Here is a 25,381-nt window from a genome sequence, read left to right as displayed (position 1 = left end):
AGCAGGAATTTAATTTAATGTGACCCGCTCCATACAAAAAAATCACAAAACACATTTTTCTGACCCAACTATAAAGTTTTTGTAATTTTTGCCCAAAACAATTATTATTGAGATTAACGAGCTCTATCTATCTACATAAAAAAAATTATAAAAAAACAAAGTTGGTCCCTAAGTCACTAAAATCACAGTATCGACCCACTGTGCGGCGGCGGGTTTCTGCGTAGTGAGGAGAGCTTTCCCTCACTCGCCCCGCCGCCTCCTTCTGCGAGATGGTGCACTCGCAGAAGTCGAGCATAGCCTTCCATGACTCATCGCTGCCAAGCATCGACGCCACGACGCCAGGCAGCGACAAGTCAGGTCCTATCTTTGCGACCAGGACACGGCGCTGCACTTAGCTTATATTGGCTAAAATTATTATAGAATATTATATGTATTAACATATTAGCTGATGTTATTAGTTTAAATTTTATTAGCATAGATGAGCATTGTTTTCCGTTTCGGGTTCGTAAACAGTTTGTTTAAACTATCCACCTTAAAATACCTACGTAGTAAGCTAGTTGTTTAGTTAAAATGTAGTCAGCTCATCATAATATAATACAGAAAATTATCCAAAAATTTCATATGAAGAGAAAACATCATTTACAACCCAAAAAAAACCAACAACACCAATATAAAGTAAATAAGATAAGATAAATAATTATTCAAAAGCTGAAATGAAACAATAGTTTTATTATTATACGAAACTTTTTTGACATAATTCAAAAGGAGAGCTCAATTTATCTATCTAAATGTATGCGTATTATGAATGATAATTTATGATTCTGTAATCTAGTAGATGTTATTGTATTCCGAGTTAAATCAGTTCATGCGTGAAAAAACATTAAACAGCCTTCCAGCAGTTTTGAAATTTACATAGAATACTCACTCCCTGCTCCCTGAACTTTCGCGATAAATATTTAGTTTCGCGAACTTGATTATACCGTTGGAAACAAAGTAAATTTAATACGTCCATTTATCAAGGCTGTTTCCTCGGCGGACACGACAAAAAGCCTTACCGCAAATATCCTTGGAGATTATAAAAGTAACAAGACCGAAGGCAGGCGAGGTGAAAAATATCCGGAAGAAAACTCAACAATGGTCCATCTCTATTCCGGGACGAATCGTAGCGAATCCCGGAAAATCTAAATCGAAAATAATTGAGATACGTTTTTATTTTTTATTCACGAATCGACGCAATATTTCGTATATTTCGAGTTTTTTAGTCGTTGTGAGTTTTTTTATGTAAATTCGAAAAGATAAATAATAAAAATTCTATAAAAGTACGAACCTTTTTTTATTTGCCGATACGACAGCGACTTTAACCGTGAGAAAATGACCCGATTCGTTCTACACATCTAAGATCTCGAACAATGTCACCCATACGGACTCGTCAAGTCACGGCCATTCTCTCAATGAATGTTTAAAATGATCCCGTTACCTCGATTTTATCACTGCATCGCTCGTCACCGGAGCGGATTTCATCTTTCGTAAAACCATGGAACTAACTTTAGTGGGTTTCCATTTTTCTTGCTCTCAAGTGTTTCTTGAACACTTTGAAGTGTCCATGTTTGAACAAAATTTGCGGAGTGCAGTCAGTGCAGACAACACTGACTTCGCTGCATGAGCGTAACCACTCGCTGCTAAATGGGGCGTATATTCCAAAGTCACTCATATAGGATTATCGGCGCCGATATTATCGTTATCGTGTCGTCAATGAAAAAATGCTCTAGCGATGACAACACACGTGTAACCTTCCGATAATTAGCGTTTTCCCTCCGCTTCGTACGAAAATCGTGTTACATACAATGCCTACGAAAAGTTTATTTCGCCTTAATTACTTTTGGACAAACGAGAAATTGTTTCGCTTTGTTTGTTTGTTTATAATGACTGTACTGTATTTAGCTGTATTTAAATTCAGTAGGATTTGAATCGATTTAGTGATTTAAAAAAATCGATTCTGGTTAACTCGTGATCCCAGTTCAGATTTCGTATTTCCCCAGAGTGGCCTTGAAATCATAGATAAGAGATAAAATCAAAGTCTTAAAGATATTGGTATAACACCCATATCTAGGACTCAGGTTCCAAAGCCAGTAAATAAATACACAGATTGCAATAGTTCACTTAATATTGCTTTATTTGTAACTCCACTTGTACAATCTTTAGATATCTGCTCACTACTGAATACACTGCTTTCTGTTGCGTTTTTTCAGACTACCGCCTTTTTTATTATGTCACATCCCCACTACTGCCATTGCTCCCAACAACAGTGTTGCTATTTGGCAATCCGATAATTGCCTTAACTTTAACATGATACATTTTATTATTATTATTTTTAATTATTTTACTATAAACCTTACACATATTACGCTTCAAGCAGGAACATAATATAGTTCATATTCGGAATGATGATATCGAATATAAGTAAATTATCATTATGTGGGATCCTTTCACAAAATATAGTCACCCTACTTCAGACGAATGATGAAGGAGATCGTCGTAATAGCTCGGGGTTTGTAACTTTTTTAATTTTTACTTTATTGCACAGACGTGTTAAGAAGCTCCTGGTGTCGTCCACCTTGTACTCTACGTTTTAATTGAATCGTAGAAAGGATCCCAAATTTCAAACCGGAAAGCATTCTTGCTTCGTGAGGCATAAAGCGGACCCCGAAGACGCCCTACTACCAGTAACTAAGAATATCTTTTGCAAGTTTAATTTGTATCACACGATGATACATATTTCATTTTTTTTTGGAGTTTACTCCTTTAGAATCGATTTACATATATAGGCCCGGGGTATGAAAATTATGGGGACCAAAATCGTACTAGCATGTCACACGAAATGCGTTATGCGCATTTCGTGTGACATGCTAGTACATGCGCCGGCAGTCCGCCACAAAGCCTCGTACTGATCGCGCGTTTCTCTCATTATTGTATTTTCATATATTTGTTAGTCGTTTGTTTTGTGTCTCGTTAATTTGTTAATAATCTGTAGTGTATCGTGTTGTCGTAATATAGAACTATTTCTCGTATTGTTTCGTTTAATTTTTTATATCCAGTAAACTCCAGTCGTGCGTCGGAGCGGACACACACACTTTTTTTTATTTTCATTGTTTGCGGTTTCGATCGACGGTACAATTTTATCCTTTAGGCCACGACTTTTTTTTTTTTTTTTTTTTTTTTCCCTACCTATGCTGATAGCCTTGAGAGGCTATTTCAGCTTCACCCTAACGTTTGTAGGTGAGCTCGCGGGGCTCAACCGGAGAGTTGCTAACACTGACCCTAGCAAGAGCAGTGCTTCGCAGAATCTACCACCGGATCGGAAACGCGACCCACTGAGAAGATGCGGCGAGAAACTCAGTGGGCTGTGTCTATGGGTTAGTTCGCTCGTCGAGCCCTTCGTCGCAAGCGACGGGTTCGACGAGGACGGTGACCGGTGCTTGTGGTGCCTAAAAGCACCGTTAATGGATCAGGAGGATCCGTAATGACGTGCTTTGGGCGACGTCGACGGTTTACCATTCGGTCTACTGGGTCGGGTATGTAATTTCCAGCGGCTACGATGAGAGGGTTCTCATGTCGTGCCGCCTTCTCAAAATGGCGCAGCGATGCCGACTGTAGATACTTACTAAAGGAGTCGAGCTCCAGGTCGTCGTGGAGATCCACATTCCTAAGGAACCAAGGCGCTCCGACGGCTATCCTGCAGAATCGTGATTGAATAACCTGAAGGGATTTTAAGTGGGTGCGGGCTGCGTGAGCGAACACTACGCTTGCATACGTCATGACGGGGCGTATACAAGTTTTGTAGAGAGTTACCTTATTACGGAGGGACAGTTTGCTTCGACTACAAAGCATTGGATAGAGTCGTCCTAGAATAAACGCGGCGCGGTCGCGAACCGTTTTTATATGGGGACGGAATGTCATCCCTCTGTCGAGGGTGACGCCTAGATATTTGACCTTCGAGACCCACGGTATGGGCTGGCCAAAGAGAGTGATGGGACTAACGGCGGAGGTGTTTGCGCGCCTACTACGGAGTGGGATGCTCGAAGTGATGTTCGGAGGGCGACCCCTTTTGAAAAGCACCGCTGCGCTTTTCGTGGGGTTGATGTCAATTCGCCACTTCCGGAACCACTGTCCCATGGTGGCTACTGCGATCTGGAGTCGCCGATGAAGCAGCGACATCTTCCTACACGAGTAGTAGATAGCCGTGTCATCGGCGAAGAGCGCTAGATGGGTCTCCGGAGACCGGGGTATATCATTGATATACAAACAAAATAATAACGGGGAGAGCGCGGAGCCTTGCGGGACTCCGGCGGTCAGTTGACGGGGACGAGAACGAGTTCCCTCTACTCGATATCGAAACGAACGGTTCGACAAGAAGTCTCGTATGATGAGCACGAGTCTGTCTGGCACTCCCATGTTGTACAGTTTATAAATTAAACCGTTGTGCCAGACTTTGTCGAACGCCTTCGCGATGTCGAAGAAGAGGGCGCCGGTCGGGATATGTTTACGCCTATTTAGTCCTATCAGAATGTGCTCCGTGAGGCGGTGCACTTGTTGTACGCATGAGTGTTTAGAGCGGAATCCGAACTGTTCGTCTATGAGAATTTTGTTCGCGGTAACAAAATCCCAGAGGCGTTTCCTAAGGAGCCGTTCGTAAATTTTTCCTATCGTCGAGAGGAGACTAATCGGACGGTAACTAGAAGTTTCGTTTGTCGGTTTGCCCGGCTTATGTATACCGATAACGTCCGCTTCTTTCCACACCGCGGGAAAGATGCAGTGCGTCATAGCGGCATTTAAAATTGTAGCCAACATTGCTATCAGTTGGACTGGCAAAAGTTTTAGCGCGCGGTTGCGGATGCCGTCGGAGCCGGGTGCCTTCCTAGGTTGGAGGTTGTGGATCGCGTCTCTAACTTCGTCAGTGGTAATGGGGGGTAACGCGTCCGAGGGCGGCAGGGAAGCTCTGCGCTCGACCTCCCTGTCGACTAACTCGGTGTGTTCGGGGTCCGCGTGTTGAGTGCTGGTGGTGCACTGCTCTTGCAGTGCATCGGCCAGCAGCTCAGCCTTGTCATCGTCATCGAATGCCGGTGGTTGGCCTGAAGGGCGTATGAGGGGAGGCATAGTAGCGGTAGTTTCGGATTTGAGAGTCCTAGCTAGTCGCCAGTATGCTTGGTGGGAGGGCGCGAGTTGTTCTAGATAACTATGCCAATTATCGTTATGCGCGTCGCTTAAGCGGGAGTGGACTTCGCGTTGTAAACGACGCATCTAAATCCGGTTTGAATGCGTGGGAAGACGATCGTAGGCCCGGATTGCCGCGTTCCTAACTCTTAAGAGATTACTAAGATCGGGGGACAGTCTGATGCGGAGGCCACGACGACTTCGACTTCTAATAATAACATGTCTTTTGAATAATACGAATCTATGTAGTCGAATAGTTCAAATAGTATTTTCACAAATACGTGTCCCAGCTAAAACTGTCGGCTGCATAGCTGAGCACGCATGTAACTAGTAATAAACAGGTTTTTTCCTTTTTTATTGCCTAGATGGGTGGACGAGCTCACAGCCCACCTGGTGTTAAGTGTAAGCCACCCACCTTGAGATATAAGTTCTAAGGTCTGAAGTATAGTTACAACAGCTGCCCCACCCTTCAAACCGAAACGCATTACTGCTTCACGGAAGAAATAGGTAGGGTGTTGGTACCTACCCGCGCGGACTCACAAATAGTCCTACCACCAGCAATTACACAAATTATAATTTTGCGGGTTTGATTTTTATTGCACAATGTTATTCCTTCACCGTGGAAGTAAATCGTGAACATTTGTTGAGTACGTATTTCATTAGAAAAATTGGTACCCGCCTAAGATTCAAACACCGGTGCATCGCTAAACACGAATGCATCGGACATCTTATCCAACGACTTCAAGACAGACGTAGAGATAATAAACAATAAGAAATGAAAAAGGAATAAACCGCTTAAGTCGGCATTAACATAACTAAGCAGAAACTTCACAGATTCCCCGAAAATCTCATAAGTCAAGCCGTGAGCTGTCAAGGACCCTTTACTCAAATAGGGGTCCTTAAAAATACCTCGAAACGACTGACATTAGTAGAAATGTCTTCAGCGAAAAATTCCTTACAAGACCACAGAAGGATTATACTTGACACAAAGTGAAATGCACTTTGGTTCTAAACGAATAAGACTCAAATCATTTATCCAAGTCCTTTGTATAATAGAATTTTATCCATAATTTTGTGTTTTTGTACCGAATCAAGATATTTTGTATTTGTACCGAGAAAAAATATTGGTGGCTTTTTTTTCTTTACAACTAATTTGGAATTTCACTTAGGCGTGATCTCAAAAACGATTATGTTAAATTGGCAATGTTTAGAGTTGGTGGTGTTCACGCAGATATCCACTGCCACTTTGACCACGCAATTCTTAATTTTCTTTCCAACAATTAAACTAGTCTAATATAAGCCTTATTGAACTAATCGCCTCCTTGGTGTAGTAGTTAATAAATTTTACTATCCAACGATAAGGTTTTTTTTTTTATTGCTTAGATGGATGGACGTGCTCACAGCCCACCTGGTGTTTGCTGGAGCCCATAGACATCTACAACGTAAATGCGCCACCCACCTCGAGATATAAGTTCTAAGATCTCAGTATAGTTACAACGGCTACCCCACCCTTCGAACCGAAACGCATTACTGCTTCACGGCGGAAATAGGCGGGGTGGTGGTACCTACCCGTGCGGACTCCCAAGAGGTCCTACCACCAGTGATTACGCAAATTATAATTTCTGCGGGTTTGATTTTTATTACACGATTTTTATTACAAGGTCCGGTTTAGTTTCGCAGAGTAAATGCTTTTGTTAGAAAAATTTGGCAATCTCGACTTGGCTCATATATGCGTGTTCCCATCGAGTATGGAACGTATAACACTCGTCATTTGTCTTCACGTACAACAAAAGATGTTTCCACTGAGTGCCAACTGTCATTCTTAACCAGCAAAATTTGTCGCAAACAGCGGAAATTGTAGACGACTCCCTCCATTATTACGAAGACCCATTAATTGACATTAATTTAACGAGATTTTCTTTTCGTTAAGCTTTCAAGACGAAATGTAAATGCCCAATTAACTTAAGGATACAATAACAGCTCATGATAATTCCGATGCTCCAACCGTCCTAATGATTTATTACGCGGTTAAAATTTTCAGCCGTTTTCAAATTATTTGTTAATTTTATCGCAAAAAAAATATTAAATTAAATTTAAAAAATTTAGAAAGTTCGATTTTCGACTTTGACAAATTTTATCCTGGTCTATTTATAGTTGCTACTGTGGTACACGTGAATGGATACCGCCATTCTGCCTTTGCTGCTGCAAAACTTTTCTGGCTTTCGTGTTATGGGGCAGGTTTTTTTTTTATTTTTACATTACCTTTTACGTAAATTAATTGATCCTTGATTAGTCCAAATGGCCTAACCTCCTTTGAAAACTTAAAACATACACACAAGCTTTCCTTGACATAAATTGAACGCCGAACAATAAAATTCAAACAGCAACGTAACAAACAAAATAATAACAGTAACAAAACTCGAAAAAAAACTTAGTAACTTTTTGTTATTTTTATGCAATTCATTGCCCTCGTAAATAGGTTAAGCCCCGTGTGCCGCGATGTTGAAAACGGTGCCGCGAAAAGTCCTGTTTTATTTAAAGGCTTAATATAGGGGACATTGGGTTTGTAGCAAATAGAAGGGTCATTTACATTTTGACTGGTTGTGGTCGAAATAAATAAATTAAATTGTTTTTTTTTTGTCAAAATCACTGAAAAGTTGGGTTTTCCTTTGCTATTCGAGCATCGTAGGCAAATGTGACGAAATATTTTTTATAGAAAATTAGATGGTAGCTAGCATAATATTCAAATGTCAACGAATAACAGCTTAATTGACCGTGACCACGTAAATTAAGTTAATAAAATACGAAAGTTAAAAAAAAAATCATCTACTTGAAACTTTATAATAGTCACAGTGATACTTTCCGAAGTATTCTGTCATTCTCTCACTAGGCTACCTACATTCTGCAGATATTTCTTTCTTTTGTGCTGCTTTTTGGTTTTATCGAAATTCAAAACGTGAAGGTGCTAAAAATGTTTTCACTTACGTAAAATATTAAAATACTTACGTGGATAAATAGTCTAGTCAACAAGTTCAAAAACGTGTTAAATAGACCTAAAGCTCCTAAAAATATGTACGATAGCTCATTGGATGCGGAATGATGTCTACAAAAATGTTTTTTAAGGGCTTATTAGCACATAAAAAATTGCGATTGTTATAAACAAAATAAGATTTAAAAAAAAAGGAATTTGGTTTTTCCTTAATAATTTCTAAATTAATGATATTTAAGGAATTCTGAAAAAAGATCCTGAAAGAGGAGGAAATTTCCAATAAAAAAGTCCCAACTCCCGGAATTCTATCTCTATTATTTATAAAAAAAAAATAACGCTGAAAATAGCGCTCCGCGCGGTCGCTACGGCATAGGCGCGCAGTCTAAAAAGCCGGTATATCGCCTAAAATAATTTTTTTATAGTATTAAATAACAATTTAAAAATTTGAATAATTTATGGTGTAATCTAAACACTTGAAGGAAAAAAACCTCGGTGAAAAAAAAATTTTACATCGATTTTTCAAAAATTTACACCATTGTTAATTAACTAACTTTTTTCCAATCTCTGTTTTTATAAATTACGGTATAAAAGTTACAATAATTCATCTATAAATTTTTCCCTTCGTGGAGCTCTTATCATTAAAGTACCTAATAAAGTTAAGCAAAAAAATTTTTTTAATCTTTATTATTTTGATAATTATAATTTTTTTTAATTAACAAAAAATTTAATTTCTAAAAAATGTTATGAAAAAATTTTTTTTTTCGTAATAGCTTCATATTGCTGTTTTTGCGTCTACCATAGGTTTTAATTAACATTTAAAAAAAAAAATTTACGCTATTTGTTAAGAAATTGTTTATAAATAAATAGACTATTTTGGGATTTAAAAAAAAAAAAGAATTACCGTCTTATTGTATAGGTGAAATAAAGATTTAGAAAAAAAAAAAATTGTTAAATAAATGTTTTAATTGTTTAAAATCGTTTTTTTCATATTTCAATTGTTTAAATAATTAGTTAAGAAATTATTTTTTTCTTAAAAATCATCATTGACTCTTTTCAGCGGATTAACAAAGAAATACATTTTTTTATAAATAATTTCATTGTTTATTAACTTAACAATTTGTTATAAAAAATTAATATTAATCGTTATATTTTTTTTCGAAAACTACAAAAAATTATAAAAACAACCATATATATAAAATATAGAAAAAAAAAATTGTATTTTTTACAGCATTTTTAGATATTATATGATAATGAAATTACAGCCGTTACATAATTTGTCAAGCTATAAATTGTTATAACTTTTAAACTATAAGAGATACGGTAAAGGACACTCAGGTCATTTTTATAAAGGATTTATTTATCTTTAAAATAATTTAAAAATCGATCCTGTAACTATTGTTTATCAGTTGTTATAAGCATTTGATAAATAAATGAAAACTGATCGATAGCAGAATGTAAATGAGGTAAGTATAAATTAAAACTAGTATATTATTTAAACAAACGGCTGTAATTTCATTATCATATAATATCTAAAAATGCTGTAAAAAATACAAATTTTTTTTTTCTATATTTTGTTATGTATGGTTGTTTTTATAATTTTTTGTAGTTTTCGAAAAAAAATATAACGATTAATATTAATTTTTTATAACAAATTGTTAAGTTAATAAACAATGAAATTATTTATAAAAACATGTATTTCTTTGTTAATCCGCTGAAAAGAGTCAATGATGATTTTTAAGAAAAAAATAATTTCTTAACTAATTATTTAAACAATTGAAATATGAAAAAAACGATTTTTAACAATTAAAACATTTATTTAAGATTTTTTTTTTTTCTAAATCTTTATTTCACCTATACAATAAGACGGTATGTTCGACTTTCCGAGGGATGATTATGAAAATAAACTTGGATTAGAAAAACTTGTATATTCAATAAAAATCAATAATCTAGGATACAGTGTCACTTATGACAAGGGTATCATGACAACGGATTTGCGTATTACAGCGCTCTCTAGTGACGGTTTTAGGAGTTGGAAGAAACAGGGTGAACATTCCGCCCACCATGAACTACAAAAGTTCATAGCCAACAATGAGGCCATCAAATTTTACATGTACAATTAACATCTCCATGAAACCGTAACATCTTAACCTAATAGTAATCAATAAAGAACTGCTCAACATGAACTAAATATAAACTTACACATTAAAGAAACCATAATAACGACAAAGTTCAGTCAAGGGTTGCTTTTAAACAGTTCGTACTTACTTACAACTAAACAATAACAAAATGCTTAATAGCTGATGCATCCAAAGATACATTTAAGTTACATACATTGCATGAAATATCTACAGTTATTCAGGTAAGTAATGTTAAAAAGCGATAGGCAAAATGCAAAGTTTGGAGACTGGTCTTACAATTTTAGATTTCTTACATTTGATAGTACCCTTGTGACATTATCTGGATCAGTGTGCTTCTCTTCTATCAAACCAAAAACCATTTTGAATGAGGGAGGCCATCTTCCTTAACAAGAACAACGTCACCTAAATGGGGTTCTGGTGTAGTTTTAGTCCACTTATATCTCTGATTTAGAGTCGTGAGGTACTCGGCAGACCACTTACGCCAGAACTGCTGAGTCATTTTTTGTATTATTTATTTGCTCAATATCTTTAGAAAACGCCTGAGTCTGACAAACCTTAATTCCTATCTTTAATGCATGATCTCATTCGGAAGCCATCAAGTAAGAAGGATATCGCTTTGACCTTAATTTATTAATAAATGGAATGCAAAACGCGACCACTCTAACCATTTTTTATAAAAATAAATACTTCGTCCATGTCTGGAGATCTGACCTAGCCACTTCGGAAATAGTTAGGTGATGAGACTTCAACGGCTTGGCTTCTAAATCAGTCGATATGTTTACCGTTGGCGATACATACGTGGATTCTCTTAAAAACGTAGGGCCATGGAACCAGAGTTCACAGTGGATAAATTCTTGTGGAGCCAGCCCCCGGGATGCACAATCGGTTGGATTCTGGCATGACTCCACAAGCGACCATTGGTCGTTGTTTAAAAAACTGTCAAGATTTCAGTCACTCGATTTGCGACGAAGGTCTTCCATCGATTTGGCTGTCCCTTCAGCCAAACCAGAGCGATGGTGGGTTCAGTCCTTTGCCACTTGTTGCAAACTCTTAACTGCTAGATATGGGGCCGACGAAACACCAAAGGTAACTCTTAACAGCCTGCAGTCCTTGACTTCTTCACTAGGATTCTCTCTGCACAGTACTCGCTGGAAGTCAGTATGCTCTGGTACGACCTTGACCATTCGATACATCTTAACTATGTCCGCTGCGAAACATATAGGATAAGTACGCCATTTCATAATTATGTGCCGTAGCTCTGGTTGAAGCCTTGGACCTACCAATAAATCATTGTTCAATGACTTGCCGCTGGTACCCTTACACGAAGCGTCGAAAACAACGCCGACCTTCGTTGTACTTTTGTCCTCGCGAACAACCAACTGCACGATGAGGTAGATAAACGCATCCTGGCTTAGCAGCTTCTTGTTTGTCATTAATTACTTCTATATGATTCATAGCCAGGTGGCTACATTTATTACCTTGGATTATTCTTGCTTCAAGAATGGATTATTTTCAAGTTTCTTCTTGAGCAAGTGGATTGTTGTCGCGAAAAGGAAGACCTACAACATAACGACCCAAACTGTCCCTAGTTGTAGTGGATTCAAAGTATCTTTCACAGGATTCTTCTTCCTTGGATAAAAGTGGATGATGCTAGTCAGTTTCAATCTCCCAGAACTGACGCAGCAAATCATTGATTGAGTTGTCATGGGTATGTGCACTAATAATGTAAGGAGTATCCCCACTAACTTAAACTCGTCCCGACAGGATCCATCCCAGCTGTATATTTTGAGCTGTCAAGGTTCCAGATGGATTTCTCAATATGCCTTCTGACAAAACCTGACCATACACATCAGCGCCCAGTAGAAGATCTATATTGCTTGGTGTACCATATCCTGGATCAGCCATCTGCAATTGCAACAATTCCGGCCAATCCTGAAATTGAATTTGCTGTGAAGGAAGAGTGGATGTTAGGCAGTTTAAAACATAGGCTTGAACGGGATAGCTAAAAGAGTTATATGTGGACTGTACTTTAAATTGAACCATATGTTTTACTGAAATACTAGATTTTTCTCCTCCTAAACCAGATATGGTACTTAGAACTGGCAACCTTCAAAGCTGCAAAAGTTGAACTGCGTGTTCACTAATAAACGAGGCTTGAGAGCCCTGATCCAACAATGTCCTAAGTGTGTGATACATACCCTTGCTGGATACATTAACTAATGCGGTAGCTAACATTACTTGACTACTTGATGTCATTTCACTGTTAGAAAAATGGCTGACAACACGCTCCACGTGATCCGCCGCCTGCGGTTCTTGTGCTGGCTCCCGCTGTTGATTAGCGGGCTGACTAGGGCCCGCCAGGGTCGGATTGTGAGTGCCGCCTTCCTGGTGCAGCAGCGAGTGATGACGTTGGCCACAGCACCGACAAGCCGTGCGTCGTTTGCACTGTGTTACCGAATGGTTAGCTCCGAAGCAATTGAAACACAGTTTTCTCTTCTGGATGAAGTCCCGGCGATTCCCGATGGCTTCTTGTACAAATTTCTTGCATTGATAAAGCAAGTGATGTCCCGAACAGAATGGGCAGGATACAGACGTCGTCACGCTGAACACCTTCGGTTTATCCGCTGCATCTTTGCCTCTAAACTCTCTTCTTTGGTTTGGTTCTAAAAACTCGAGTGCTCGATATCTTGATTCCAGGAATGATTGGAACTCGCTTAGTGTAGGCAATCGATCAGCCTGTTCGCTTAGTTTTTGTTCCCATTGTTTCTGGGATTCATTATCCAATTTTATTGTGATGAGATATATAATCAGGATGTCCCATGTCGATACAGGTATACCAAGGTTAGATAAAGCGTGCAAGCAATCATTTGTCGTATCGAGTATTTGTTTAACACCGTTGGATGACTCTGAAGATAAAGCCCTTTGGCCCACCAGCCTGGCCAGAATGCTGTTCGCGATGTAACGTTTGTTATTGTACCTTTTGTTTAATAGCTATATTCGTTATTTTCGCATCCCAATATAACATTCTGGTGATTTTCTTCAAACTAACCAGTGTTGTTCCAATAATTGCAATCTCGTTTCGATATATTCCCTTGTTATTCTAGACGCAGGTGACTTTTTGAAATTAATCTTTGCCTTAAATATCTTATTTTGAATATCGGTTTTTTAATATAACTGTCCGGGCCCATTCTTCACATTCACTAGTACTTAGCAACGAAATAGTTTTGTGTTAATTACGGTTTGTAACATTCTTTGCACTTAAAATTGTTGTTTATCATTAGTTGTTTTCTTATCTGGCTCGTATTGGACCATGTTCGACTTTCCGAGGGATGATTATTAAAATAAACTTGGATTAGAAAAAACTTGTATATTCAATAAAAATCAATAATCTAGGATACAGTGTCACTTATGACAAGGGTATCATGACAACGGATTTGCGTATTACAGCGCTCTCTAGTGACGGTTTTAGGAGTTGGAAGAAACAGGGTGAACACGGTAATTCTTTTTTTTTTTAAATCCCAAAATAGTCTATTTATTTATAAACAATTTCTTAACAAATAGCGTAAAAATTTTTTTTTAAATCTTAATTAAAACCTATGGTAGATGCAAAAACAGCAATATTAAGATATTACGAAAAAAAAATTTTTTTCATAACATTTTTTAGAAATTAAATTTTTTGTCAATTAAAAAAAATTATAATTATCAAAATAATAAAGATTAAAAATTTTTTTTGGTTAACTTAATTAAGTACTTAAATGATAAGAGCTCCACGAAGGGAAACATTTATAGATGAATTATTGTAACTTTTATACCGTAATTTATAAAAACAGAGATTGGAAAAAAGTTAGTTAATTAACAATGGTGTAAATTTTTGAAAAATCGATGTACAATTTTTTTTTCACCGAGGTTTTTTTCCTTCAAGTGTTTAGATTACACCATAATTTATTCAAATTTTTAAATTGTTATTTAATACTATAAAAAAATTATTTTAGGTGATATACCGGCTTTTTAGACTGCGCGCCTATGCCGTAGCGACCTCGCGGAGCGCTATTTTCAGCGTTATTTTTTTTTTATAAATAATAGAGATAGAATTCCGGGAGTTGGGACTTTTTTATTGGAAATTTCCTCCTCTTTCAGGATCTTTTTTCAAAATTCCTTAAATATCATTATTTTAGAAATTATTAAGGAAAAATCAAATTCCTTTTTTTTTAAATCTTATTTTGTTTATAACAATCGCAATTTTTTATGTGCTAATAAGCCCTTAAAAAACATTTTTGTAGACATCATTCCGCATCCAATGAGCTATCGTACATATTTTTAGGAGCTTTATGTCTATTTAACACGTTTTTGAACTTGTTGACTAGACTAAAACGTTGAAAACACACATTTAGATAAGTTTGTGTGTGTGTTTTATAGTTATTTAAAAAGTAATACTTTGCAACGGCTATTTTTCTTCGTGTCCAGACAATATTAAAGTAATGCTTTTATTTATTTTAAGTGTTGGTCACGCACTTACCTAATACTTATAAGCTTATAGTCAGTTCCATTTTTATATTTTTCGATTTTATACTCTAGTATAAATATGTCATGTCAAATAGTCATGTCACAGACTCATGCGATCACAGAAGGTTAAGAACCTATTCACGCATGTATCATTTCTAAATTTAATAGAAAAAAAATACGATCTTTTCAAATCTAAGCATTCAAAGGTCGAAAATTCAATTACAAGAGAAATCCGTTTGAAGAATCCACACAAAATCATTGTACTTGAAAGGGACAAATAAAAAAAAAACGAGAAACAGTAGAATAAACGATAACCGATAAAAGCGTTTAAAGCGATTGTAGAGAGAGAGAGAAAGAGAGAGAGAGAGAGAGAGATTGTAGGTATGCAAACAAAATATTTACAAACGATACTCATTCAACGGATGAAAGATTGTTTTCACGGATAATTAAACGTTCGAAGAGATACCTTCTAAGTACTTCAAACAAACAATACGAATGCCTTTTGCTTATTTTATAGAATCATCTCTTTTTTTTTTCCTTCGGATACATTTGGTACTATATTTATTAATTTAATTAATTGGTGTAAATAACAAACGCAATGTGGCCAGTAGTATCAAACGTGTCACGAAATCAACATAACGTTAGTGATGGTACCAGTACTGACGTACTTAACAAATGTTCACGATTGACTTCCAAGGAATAACATCGTGTAATAAAAAAATTGAACCCGCAAAAAATTTAATTTGCGTAATTACTGGTGGTAGGACCTGTTGTGAGTCCGCACGGGAAGGTACCATCGCCCTGCCTATTTCTGCCGCGAAGCAGTAATGCATTCCGGTTTGAAAGGCGGAGCAGACGTTATACTATAGAGCTGTGACTTACAATTCGCGTATCAAGGTGGGTGGCATTTAGGTTGTTGATTTTATTGAGCCCCTGTAGCCGCTTCATAACAAGTGGGCCGAAACATAGTTCACCAGCCTGAGAAAGAAATCTTATACAAATACGAAGGTCAACCTTCCAGGCGATCTGTTATAATTTTTTTTTGCGAAAACTAAGAGGAACATGGGAGCTTTTTTTGTATATTATTGTAAAATGATGCTTCGTATGTTTTTTTTATTGCTTAGATGGCTGAACGAGCTCACAGCCCACCTGGTGTTAAGTGGTTACTGGATCCCATAGACATCTACAACGTAAATGCGCCACCCACCTTGAGATATAAGTTCTAACGTCTGAAGTATAGTTACAACGGCTGCCCCACCCTTCAAACCGAAACGCATTACTACTTCACGGCAGAAATAGGTAGGGTGGTGGTACCTACCCGTGCGGACTCTCAAGAGGTCCTACCAACAGTAAAGTTTAATTCACGTTGCTGTCTATATATATCTCAGATAGTTTACTAAGAGCATTAGAGCAATGCTGAGAAAAAGCAGAAGCAAAACAGTCGTCTAGCGAAGTTCCGAAATGATTCTCTGAAATGCTTCAAACTAAGTCCGCCCCAAAAAAACACCTAGACCTGAAACTTCGAATAGTTCTCTCGAACAGCTGCTTTTAGAGTACAGAAAATGGGACTTCGAATTCTACATTTCGTATAACAAAACATCGCATGTGCTTTATATCGGAAAAGAAAAACCACCTCACGAATAAGAATACAAGAGTCTAATTTTCTCTGTTCGTAAACTAAAACATTGTCAATACTTATAAAAGTTTTACGAAGTTTTACTACCTATTTATTGTTACCTAGTCTTTGTTTTAGTGTTGACTGTTTTAAATTTGTGCCTTTTTTTTTTTAACCTAAGAACAAAAGTCTAATGTTTACCAGTAAAATTACGTTTTTAAATACATATCAGTGCATTTAACGACGTATAAATTCAAAACATGCTTTTTAATATTTAAATCTTGGCACGGCCATAATCACATAATCATACTCTATGGGACAATTCGTATAATAAAAAAGTACGTCAAATTATAAGCGTCGGTTGTCGTTGATCACATAAATTACAATCGCTATGAGATCAAAGATACAATGTAAAATGATTGTGCAGTATTCATAACAAAGGTTGAATTCACAGATCTACAGATCCAAACAAATTTTCAGGTGAGATCTTCTCTCTAATGTATTTTCATTTACGCAATGATGAACCTATTTAGTATACAACTATTTGCAATAAAATCTAGAAATTACTGATGACATGTAGTATACTAATTTTAATTTTTTTTCAGTTCAATTTGAGACCTAATTAGATTATTTTTATCTAATTAATTATATTAATTAATTAATTATAATAAAAATAATAATAATTATCCTAGCTCAGCTTAAGATCCGGACTAGACTCTCCACCATTAGCCTGCGAGGGATTCTTGAATTCTTTGGTCACGTTGCAAGGAAAGACAGTTACAGCTTGGAGAAATTGGTGGTCACTGGAAAGGTCGAGGGCAAGCGACCAATAAGCAGGAACCCGACCCGTTGGACGGACCAGATTCGTGCAGCCCTTGATACCACAGTGCACGATGCTCTGCACGAGGAAGAGAGATTAGAGCATTTATAATCAGAGAAGTGTGCAGGTTTCCCGAAGAAGTGCGCTCACGATGTGAATAGCGCTATCAACATTGAAACATGAATACGATGCCTCAATTTTATCACATAACAAATATCAAAGTGTGTGACGGCACACATGACTGTCTCGCACTAAAAATCAGAATAAAAGTCAACCCATCACGATTCGATAATTTCAAAAATCTTCATGCCCCCGCGACCCTTATTCGAAGCCTTATCGACATCCTGAGCCTTTCCTTCCATACCCGCAAAACCTTTCGCCTAAAAAAGCTCGTAAATAAAACTGCAAGTCATGGAGTTTTGAAGTGTGTAAGAAATCCTCCTTGCATAATGACTGAAATCGTGCTATCGATGCCGCCTTAGAATAATACGGTACAGTGATGTGTGTTTTAAATTGTCACTTCATCTTCTGACCCTTTTCTCCATACTAGATACATACAGCAATGTATACATTACGTAAATGCTCTATACAGTGACGTCATCCTTGTGATTGTTAGCGGTGGAGTAGATTTTTTTTTATTGCCCTTGTAGGCAGACGAGCATACGGCCCACCTGATGGTGAATGATTACCGTCGCCCGTGGACTTCAGCAATGCTAGGGGCAGAGCCAAGCCTCTGCCTACCGCTTAATACTTTCCACAAGCCTCGTTTGAAGAAGGACATGTCATAGCGCTCGGAAAGCACCGTGGATGGGAGCTCATTCCATAGCCGGATGGTACGTGGCAAAAAATACCTCTGTAAACGCACTGTCGATGAACGCAGCGGTTCCAGATAATATGGAGGAACTCTGCTCCGATGGCGGAAGGTGCGATGATAAAATAAGTAGAAATGTTTTTTTGTAGTAAATGGGTGCACGAGCTCACGTCCCACCTGATGTGAAACGGTTACCGTTCATAGACATCAGAACGTAAATACTGCCACTCACTTTGAGGCATGAGGTCGAAGACTCTATCGTATTGTGTAACTGATGCCCCGTTCCAACCCAAAAAAGCACGGTGGTAGTATCTACCGTGTGAAGTACCAACCAGTTAATCCATAAAGTGAGTTATTCGTAAGTAAACATTTAATACATATACTACAAATAACCTGATTTATGTAGATTAATAATTGTTAGCATATTAATAATAGCGTCCGTCCATACTTTCAAGTGATTCGGGAATTTTTCAAATATCTAAATCCAAAATAGCTTAAGCAACGTACAAAATAAATTAATGTCGCAATGATAAAAAAGCTAATCTCAGATACATAACGCGAAAGCCTGTGAAAGCTCAATGGAACACGCTTTAACACGCTCGTAACTCGAGAGTCGATAACCATTATCGCTTTATGTGGAGAATATAATATGATCGCAAATAACAAACTCTCCGTTCAAAGTATGAAATATTTTGACGTAATTTAAAAATTTACCATCAGAGGAGAAGGCTACTTAAAGCTATCGCTCATACGATATACACTGACAACGGGCCGGCGTCCTTAATTTATTATGTTAGGAATTAATATTAGACAGATAAGGCATTTTATAGAACAATGACGTCAACGTTCACGTGCACACGTGTACTGTAACCACACGCGATTTGCGGAAAAACGACCAGAACATCAATCAAACTAAACAATTTGAAACGCTATATCAGAACCTAATTAGCACACGTAAATTATATCTTTAATTAATCAAATTTAATCATATTCTATAGTAGGTAAATCTTTTGGTTTTAATAAGGCACCTCATTAGTCAGCCATTCAATTGTTTGTGAACACACACGCTGAATATACAGGGTGTGTTCCAAGCGTTTTAGCAAATAGAGAAACACTAAAACGCTAGTAAAATTACATCGGTAAGTTTTTTTTAATAGAATTACCGAGAAATAATAATTGTAGTCTTATTATTTTTGACGGAACGATGTTGTCATGATATTGTTTGTTTCGCGATGGATTTCTCAGAGGCTAAATTTCTTTGAGACGGTTTGTACGGATAGAAGATAGAATAATACGTACACAGAAATAGAATTTGTTTACCTATTAATTACGAAAGGGTAGCCTTGATACTTTTGTCACAGTTGTACCTCTAAAATCTATTGGCTGAACACGTTTTGTTTTTTTGTCCAAACAAAACTGTGCTGAATCAGTTTTTTTTTTTGCTTAGATGGGTGGACGAGCTCACAACCCACCTAGTGGTTACTGAAGCCCATAGACATCTACAACGTAAATGCGCCACCCACCTTGAGATATAAGTTCTAAGGTCTCAAGCATAGTTACAACGGCTGCCCCACCCTTCAAGCCGAAACGCATTACTGCTTCACGGCAGAAATAGGCGGGGTGGTGGTACCTACCCGCGAGGACTCACAAGATGTCCTACCACCAGTAAAGTATTAGGGAATGTTACATCTACATGTAATTAGGCATTAATAAAACATTTCGTTACTTATTTTCTTATCTCCACATCAACCTATTTTCTTTTCTAATTATTATCTAGTTTTTCTTTTGAAACTCTGGCGGATGAATCATGTTTGACTTAGTGCGAATTAGTTACCGGAGTCCAAAGATATCACAACTTAAATGCCACCACCAATTCTCAACTAGAAGAAGCTTTACCTCTAGCTTTTGTATCTAAGCTTTTGGGTAACCAATAAAAAATACGGAAATCGTTCATTTCCCTAATATACAGCAAAAAAAAAATACAAAGAAAACAAATCTAAAATTAAACATAAATTTGGTTGTTATAAATTAAACATTAGAATGAATGACTCGCGATTGTGATCACGTTATATAAAAACGTAACTCATTCATTTTCGGAATTAAAAATATTAACACAAAACGTCACATGATACTAATCAGTCAGTTAACTTCTTAATTTAAATTTAGATTACTACTAATTTTTTGTTCAAAAAAATTAAAATAAATTTGTAACAAGTCAACACTCGGTAAACCTTATGACGATCCTAAAAAGACAACCAAAAAAAATTCAACTAACATCAAGAATAAAAAAAATGTGAGCCGTCACGGGACGTAAGGAAAGTAATATGCAGAAAAGAACAAATTGTGAACTAAATGTGAAATATGTCATAACGAAAAAATAATTTGTTTTCAAGTAAAACACATGTTATGTGTACTGTAGTAAACAAAAAACAACACTGTATACACTACGAAGTATACACTATAGGTATCCGAGCTCAGTGTAGCGAGAGAGATGGCTTAACGCCGGATCGAGTGGGAGAGAATCGCACAGTCGATTGCGCATGGCGACGCGTCGCCACACCGTACGCACTACTGCATATAGACTGTATATATACCATCATATAGCGTGGCGATGCGTCGCCACGGCATGCGTCGCCACCCCACAAATCGGTGTTACGGGCGACTATTGATGTTTCACATCAAAAAAATAACGATATTAAGTCGAGATTCACACTTAAGTTTTTTCTTATAGGTATTCCCATTTTAAAATTATCAAGGTTTCAATAGGAGGTCAGTATTTTTTCAAATTATTCAATCGAGAAGAGACCAGCATTCTACCAAACGAATTAATGAAAGGTGAAATTAATGAGCGCTGTGAAAACCGACATCTGTTGATAGGTATTTAATAACTCGAATTGTAATGGTATTCCATTTATGCACGAAACATTTTAAATGATAATTGTTAATTTCAGGGGTGCTTTTAAAGATTATCTTAGGCGCGTTCGAAGATGTATTCTTCGGAAAGATATTTCTTTTTTTTGTTCTAGTTGACAAGAAAAGAGCATTCCTTGTACTTAGCTTAAAAAAATATCTCTAGCGGTAATAGTATCACTACCATAACGTCGAGAATTTCTTTCGTGTTTATTAATAAATCTTGTACATTTTTTATGTTGATTATTATTATTAAGAAATTTGTTGCTTAGACCGGAAGACGAGCTTACTGCTCACCTGGTGTTAAATGATTACCGCAAACCGTGGATATTAGTAACATAAATGACGCCACCCGAAGCTACATGACCCAATGATAGAATTCACAAGTTTTCGTGGTCCCTATACTAACACAGTTACTCAAAGTTAGTAAAGCTATCAAAATAATTTCGGCGCTAGACAAAGGGTATGAAAATTATATAAAGTTGAACTTTATTGATTACATTCATTCATTTTAGAAGTAAGAAGTTTCCACACCGATTACTACTGCACTGACTACCCGGTTATAGAATAACTTTTACTTAACGATCGATCGATGATCGGATCGATTAATGAAATAATTACCTCAGAACGATGGAACAAAATGACTTACACGCATAAGCACCCTTAATTTCATACGCGCCCGCACATGCAGGTACCACCACCCTGCCTACTTCTGTCGTGAAGCAGTATTGAGTTTCGCTTTAAGAGATTAATCAGCCGTTCTACTGTAAAACTGAGAATTAGAACTCTAACAATCAAAAAAATATAATTAATTTTATTTAAACCATTCTTGCAATTTGTTATGATATAAAGTAATTTTATTAATACTAGTCGTCGTTGATAAACGGACCGCATCTAATAGAGCCTGAGAAATATTAAAGAAAATTTAACCGCATTCCGATTAGCAATAAGCCTCTATTTTGTTATCAACAAATATCTCTCTCTCTCTTTCTTTATTTTTTTTTGTTTCATGGAGTCCTATCGAATCGACACTGCTTAAGCTCACTCTTCTCAGTGGGTCGCGGTTCCGATCCGGTGGCAGATTCTGCGAAGCATTGCTCTTGCTAGGGTTAGTGTTAGCAAATTCTCTCGGGTTGAGCCCGCGAGCTGATCTACCCGTCTGGGCGTAGCTGGAATAGCCCCTTAGGCTACCAGCGAAGAGGCGAAAAATAAACACCGCTTCCAACACACTACACCACGTCGATACACTATGCAGCATGATTCTAGTACAAACAACGATATATGAAATAAGCTCCCCTTTTCTTTTTCGCAGCTCTAAATCCAGTTCTGGTTATTTTCTAAATAAATAACATAAACAGGCTAATTCAGAATTCAAATATATATCTTATAAAACCAATTGTTAATAAAACCAATCTAAGTGAGCTCACAATATGTTTCCAGTTTTTTTGGAAGTGACACTACGAGTATTACCAACATACTAGTAAGTGACCTTACCTTGCAGTAATTTGACACAAATGCTATCAGCGCACTCTAGATAAACGCAGGGTAATCAGGCTGCGTTGTCCATAAGTCATTTGTCTCATCGCCCAAAAAGGGAACGACACTATCTGTAATAAATCTAGATCGCATTGTATGATAGGCAATACTCACATATAACCTGAGTTAGATAACTGTATAAAATGTATTAATGGCATTCATAATATGGCTTGTTCGTCGACACATTTAGTTATTTTGTTTTATTAATATTTTGTTTTAAAATTAATATCAAAACGCGAACCTCGTCGCCCATCTAGGAGACACAAGGCTTAAATTAAAATTTCATTTTAAAACTCGTCCTGCCCTTGAAACCGAAACGCTACGAAATTACTGCTTTGATGTAGTAAAATATAGCATGCTACTTATTCGACTAGGCTATTCGCACTCAGATAAAAACTCAGCAAAACTAAACCCCATTCCTAATGATCCCCTACCAAGTGGCGACTACTACACCGAGTCCAGTGTTAAAGGGGTCTTTCCAATTTTTCACGCTTTATCTCTATTCAAAACGAAAGTTATTAAAATAATATATCTGTCCCAGGAGCCAATATCAAAACCTTCAAAGGTGTTTTGCATTAAGAAATTTCCCAAGAGCCTGTTTTCGATTCAAAGATAAGACTATAATCGGTACTGGATTCTCATAAAAAATGGCGTGTGCAATTGAAATTAGCTTCGACTTTAATTCAATTCAGTATTTTTGTCTCTCTATCGTCTGTACCAAAATGAAAATTAATTTTATTACTTTAAGTTAGTTTATAAGTAGCATGACAAGTCTAAGGCAGCATTCTAATTATTCAAATAGGCACACAGACTGTAACAGCTTTTATACACTTATAATTTTTGATAGGGACATCAAAGATCTTATTGGTGATCACTCAGACCAAAGCATTCGGTATAACTTTCAAAAGGCCCATACATTTTAACATAAATTAATATGAACGTTTCAAATTCAACAGCTTCAACCCTGAAGTATACATCGAAACGAGGAGGAGTGTCCAAGATCCCGAAGTTAAAATATCTTCAGCAAATATACTGACTTCGTCTTGGGAAATTAATTAATATCCTATAGTTAACGTTAAGGCTTAAAGTAAGGTCGACATGTAGCCATCGTAATTTTCATATCCATTTTTCTTGGTAACTAGCTGTAGAAATGTTGTTTTAAAATGTATTATTTTATTTATATCAAAATAAAGTTTAGCCTAATAAAACTGTAACACAAATTGAGTTGCTCTATAAAGAGAAACAACATTTAAAGCTATAGCTTCACCACTATTTTTATATTTTTTATATTTCAATATTCCAAAATGCTTTTATATTTCTGTTCAGTCTTCTAATGTTTCAATATTCGAATATCTATTTATGTCATCTTTATAACATATTAACTTCTTTTAAGATAAATCGTATAGAGGTCACATACATATGTGTATATTTTGTGAAACTAGATTAAAAAAAACATATAACTTACCTGTAATCGCCCACAGTTCTTTCAAGCATTCTTCTCTGGATTTCTGTATCGCAGACCGCTTCTTTACTTCGGGGCCAGACTCGAGATATTCGAACAGAACCGCGCCAAGTAACACGTAGACCACTACCAGAATCACGAGCCCTATTTGTGAGCAGGCTGCCCTTGTGATAGCGGAGCCTGCACGACGAAAGAATCCGGGTCGCTCCCTTCCTTCTAATGACACTTCTGACGACATTGTCTTTTGCTTTTTAACGACGTCACATGGCAAATACTTGATTTTAAAGGGTCTGAAACAAAGAGAATCGTATTCAAATTTATTTTTAATTTGTTTCTTTTTTTTACACTCTTTTTCTTATTTTCTTTTCATGGCTTCCTGCTAAAACAAATATAATTGTGCGTTCCTCCCATATACCATCCACTTAGATTAACAATATGATTGTCAACCAAGCGCCGATATGTAACCAATGTTTAGCGGCTTGAACAAATCTTTTGTCTAAATAAATGTAGCAAAAAATCTTAAATTTAACTATGTTACGGCGACTGTTAGGACAAGGAGATGGTGTTAATTAATACTTCGGTTTCTGTGTACCTATTAACTACTTATATTATTAAAATTACGTAGTAATCGTCATTGATTCTTAATCTGTGGTAATAAAGGTAATACTGGTGGTAGGACCCCTTGTGAGTCCGCACGGGTAGGAACCACCACCCTGCCTATTTCTGCCGTGAAGCAGTAATGCGTTTCGGTTTGAAGGGTGGGGCAGCCGTTGTAACTATACTGATACCTTAGAACTTATATCTCAAGGTGGGTGGCGCATTTAAGTTATAGATGTCTGGGGGTCCAGTAGCACCACTTAACACCAGGTGGGCTGTGATCTCCTCCACCCATCTAAGCAATAAATAATAATAATAATATATGTACTCGAGAGGCTAAACTACGCTTTCTGCATCAAATTGAAAATAAGATGTTTTCCCAATAGGATTACGATAATGGAGTATCTCAAAGTTGAAAGTAAAAAGTTCATGTATTATTTTATGTACGCACGAGATAATCGATCACAGTTTCCAGTTCAACGGAAGGAGCTCGTAAATAAAGTTCGTATTACTTCTTTTCCTCTTTATTTAATTGGATTATACCTACATTTATACTAGGCTGCACTAAAAGTATCGGGAATGCAATATTTCCACTGTTCCTGTCATATTAAAATCTTTTTAATTGAAAGCTCCTTGGTTTTAAAAATCGAATAACATTTATTTATTTAAAAAAAGATTCTCGGTCTTGTCACGAGGTTTTGTCAAACTTGTTTAGTCGTTGAGAAAATGGAATTGACTCGAGAAAATTCAAGAGCGATGATTTATTAGGACTTTCGAAGTGGTTTAACA

The 25,381-nt window shown here is 36.7% G+C and overlaps 1 protein-coding gene across 2 annotated transcripts in view; it reads right to left on the bottom strand.

The window, feature by feature from the left end:
• The window catches only part of LOC149502462 (potassium channel subfamily K member 18), a 204,570-nt gene that overhangs the window by 175,257 nt on the left and 3,932 nt on the right, over nucleotides 1-25,381 (bottom strand). For both annotated transcript variants that reach the window (XM_089729034.1, XM_089729033.1), the window contains exon 2: nucleotides 23,999-24,285. In XM_089729034.1, coding sequence (XP_089585160.1) covers nucleotides 23,999-24,233 — 235 coding nt within the window. In that variant the 5' untranslated portion in view covers nucleotides 24,234-24,285. The remainder of the gene's footprint in view (nucleotides 1-23,998; nucleotides 24,286-25,381) is intronic.

Source organism: Bombyx mandarina, chromosome 08 (assembly GCF_030267445.1).
Source record: "Bombyx mandarina strain Sakado chromosome 08, ASM3026744v2".
Taxonomy (NCBI): Eukaryota; Metazoa; Arthropoda; class Insecta; order Lepidoptera; family Bombycidae; genus Bombyx; species Bombyx mandarina.
This window is presented reverse-complemented; position numbering and strand designations above follow the sequence as displayed.